We start from the raw sequence: 3563 nt of genomic DNA on the forward strand, positions 1-3563 counted from the left end.
AATATGACTGAACTGTGGAAGTGTGTGATATGAGAATTTAAGTTGCCTTCCTTGGCTCCTTTAACTACTCTTTTTCAATTTAAATTCTTACACATCCACACTGTCTTCATTCACCTTTCCCTGAGTTCTCTCCAGAGTTCTAGAATTGCTGCAGTTGTCAGATATTTTCACAAGGTTTATTGCACAGAAGCACATATAAAACAAGTTTACCAGTTTCACTTGCTATCTTTAAAATAATGAGAACTGTTTATTATTATTATTATTGCCAGCATCTCCATAATAGCTAATGCTATTATTATCTTTCTCATTGCTAGTACCTCATATAACAAGTCATCTGCAGATTCCTCTTCTCCACTATTCCAGATCCAATCTGTGTTCAAATTTTTCCGATATTGCTCTTCCATCTCAGGCACATTGACTTCATCTTTATATTGCCAATGGCTTTTGCCTAGATGGTCCATAAATATTTCTTGGACAAGTACATTTGCCTTCAAGTTTTCAGGCTGCGATCCTTTCCTCTTTAATCTATAATTAGATTTCTGCCTAAAAATGTTCCTTTATTTAAAAATTTGATCAGATTTTCCATTCCGGTGGGGGTTAGGGGGGGAGGGGAAAAGGGTGAAGAGGGGGAGGCAATCGGGGAAGGGGGTGGGGGCCTGGCAGGGGCATCCGACGGAGCTGGGGTCCCCGCGCTCCGTGTGGAGGAAGCTAGGCTGCTTGCTCGGGCAGTCGGAGGGACCGGACAGAGCCGGCGGGGCGGGCAGGCGGACTTGCCCTCCGGGTGGCTGCGCCGTCTGGGCCCGTCAAGCCTGGCCGCAGGTGCCCCCTGCATGAGGCCGCTCCGCGCCCCCCGACCGGCCTGATAATCAATGGATAAAGTGGGGAAAATGTGGAATAACTTCAAATACAGATGTCAGAATCTCTTTGGTCTCGAGGGAGGAAACTGCAGCGAAAATGTGAACTTGAACGCCAACAGATGCCTGTGTGTCCCAGAGAAGACCAGCAGCATAGGAGATTCCGCACCTCAGCAGCAAAGCAGCCCCTTACGAGAAAACGTTGCCTTACAGCTGGGGTTCAGCCCTGCAAAGAATTCTTCACGGAGAAGCCAAAATTGTGCCACAGAAATCCCTCAGATTGTCGAAATCAGCATCGAAAAGGACAACGATTCGTGTGTGACCACCCCAGGCACCAGACTTAAAAGAAGGGACTCCTACTCTAGACACGCGCCTTGGGGTGGGAAGAAAAAGCACTCCTGGTCCCCGAAGACTCCAAGTTCATTAGAGACTGACCAAAAGGTTGGTAGAACTCCCAAGTGGACTTCCTCGGCGCGAGAGGCGCTACGGCGTCGGCTCTGTGCACGACGTGGACAGTGTTACCAGCAGGACCGCCCGAGGCAGCTCTCTGCGACAGAGGCTGCAGGACACGGTTGGGTTGGGTTTTCCCATCAGAACGTACAGCAAGCAGTCAAAACCCCTGTTTTCAAACAAAAGAAAAATACATCTTTCAGGATTAATGCTAGAGAAATGCCCTTTCCCGGCTGGCTCAGATTTAGCTCAGAAATGGCATTTGATTAAACAGCATACAGCGCCGGTCAGCCCACATTCAACGTTTTTCGATACATTTGACCCATCTTTGGTTTCTACAGAAGATGAAGAAGACAGGCTTAGAGAGAGAAGACGGCTCAGTATTGAAGAAGGGGTCGACCCCCCTCCCAATGCATAAATACATACATTTGAAGCTACTGCACAGGTTAATCCGTTATATCAACTGGGACCAAAATTAGCTCCTGGAATGACTGACATCAGTGGGGACAGTTCTGCAGTTCCACAAGCTAGCTGTGACTCCGAGGAGGACAGCACCACGCTGTGTTTGCAGTCCCGAAGACAGAAGCAACGGCAGGTGTCTGGAGACAGCCGTGCCCACGTTAGCAGACAGGGAGCGTGGAAAGTGCACACGCAGATTGATTACATCCACTGCCTCGTGCCAGACTTACTTCAGATTACAGGGAATCCCTGTTACTGGGGGGTGATGGACCGGTATGAAGCCGAAGCCCTTCTGGAAGGGACGCCGGAAGGCACGTTTTTGCTCAGGGACTCTGCGCAGGAGGACTACCTCTTCTCTGTGAGCTTCCGCCGCTACAACCGATCCCTGCATGCCCGCATTGAACAGTGGAACCACAACTTCAGCTTCGATGCCCACGACCCGTGTGTGTTCCATTCCTCCACCGTCACGGGACTTTTGGAGCATTATCAAGATCCCAGTTCTTGCATGTTTTTGGAACCCTTGCTGACTATATCCCTAAATAGGACTTTTCCCTTTAGCCTGCAATATATCTGCCGTGCTGTCATCTGCAGATGCACGACCTGTGACGGCATCGATGGGCTCCCTTTGCCGTCCATGTTACAGGATTTTTTGAAAGCGTATCACTATAAGCAGAAAGTTAGGGTTCGCTGGTTAGAGCGAGAGCCAGTCAAGGCAAAGTAAGCTTGCCTGCCCTGGTTGTGCATCCGTGTGCATCAGGCAGGACGCTGGAGCGAGCACAGCATCTTTAGGTGTGCTGAGGACTGCTCAGTGCGGAGTGTGAGCTCAGTGCTGGCCTCTCCGTCAGGTGCAACCTGCTGGCTGACTCAGATGCACGTGGTGCCTATGGAAACAACAGAGAGGGAGGGACAGGTGTGCGGCCAGGCCTACAGAAACGTTTTACCTATTTAGCTAAAGGTTTAGTTTTTAATGGCTACATCATAACTGAGTGAAACAACTCTGGGGCATTTACTATGAAGCATTCTATTTCTTACTGAAGATCAAATTATTAATATTGGATGGTATTTCAACAGTGTGACTAATGTTTGAAATTATTATTTTTTCTAAGAATTTTTCTATAACCTTCCAAAAGCAGTGATGTTTGTAGTTACTGTCAGTTGAGCTTTGGAAGTCCAAAAAATAAAGACTGCCTTCCTTTTGGGGTGGGGGAGGGGAGCAATTTCCTGGCCACAAGGGCATAGTGCAGTTCACTTAGGTGTTGACATAGCTTATAGTCCGTCGCCTTTTCTCTTCTGCAAAGGGCACTGTTACATAAACCAGGTTTTCTAACTAGTAGTTCTTAAAATTTCAGCCTTAATCAGAGTTAGCATTAGAATTTTATTTGAAGGCCCTAAGTATTAATGTTTTAAATGAATGCTTGAACTTATAGCAGGCATCCTTTGGAATAGCTGCTGTTGTAGTCCCGTGTGTGAGTCTGTCAGTTGACATCTGTGCATCTGACACAGTGAAGCTGGGTCTTTCCCTCTGCCTGCCCGGTGTCCTTGAACCACAGTGAGACGAGAAGGGGCCCAGACGAGTCAGGTGATCATGGCAGTGGTTTATGATGTTGAGGCTATTGTTGGACTCTAATTCATTATTTGGATGGCAGTATTTATCCCTCTGTTGTAAACTCTCCTAGTTGAAGTGTTTAAATATAATTTCTAGAATTTCAAAAAAAAATTTAAAATTTTTTTTTAATTTGATCAGTGCTCAAGGCATTCAAAATAAATTATAAATTATTTAATTTGATATTAAATTCTTAT

The 3563-nt window shown here is 46.7% G+C and overlaps 1 protein-coding gene across 1 annotated transcript; it reads left to right on the plus strand.

Moving 5' to 3' along the window:
- The first annotated feature begins 682 nt into the window (after positions 1–682).
- On the plus strand, positions 683–2484 carry LOC142448828 (suppressor of cytokine signaling 5-like). Its single transcript, XM_075550685.1, is given in 2 exon segments — positions 683–1307; positions 1309–2484. Coding segments are annotated over 2 exon segments (1614 nt in total). The 5' UTR covers positions 683–869.
- The last annotated feature ends 1079 nt before the right edge of the window (positions 2485–3563 follow it).

This window comes from Tenrec ecaudatus, chromosome 5 (assembly GCF_050624435.1).
Source record: "Tenrec ecaudatus isolate mTenEca1 chromosome 5, mTenEca1.hap1, whole genome shotgun sequence".
NCBI classification, from domain to species: Eukaryota; Metazoa; Chordata; class Mammalia; order Afrosoricida; family Tenrecidae; genus Tenrec; species Tenrec ecaudatus.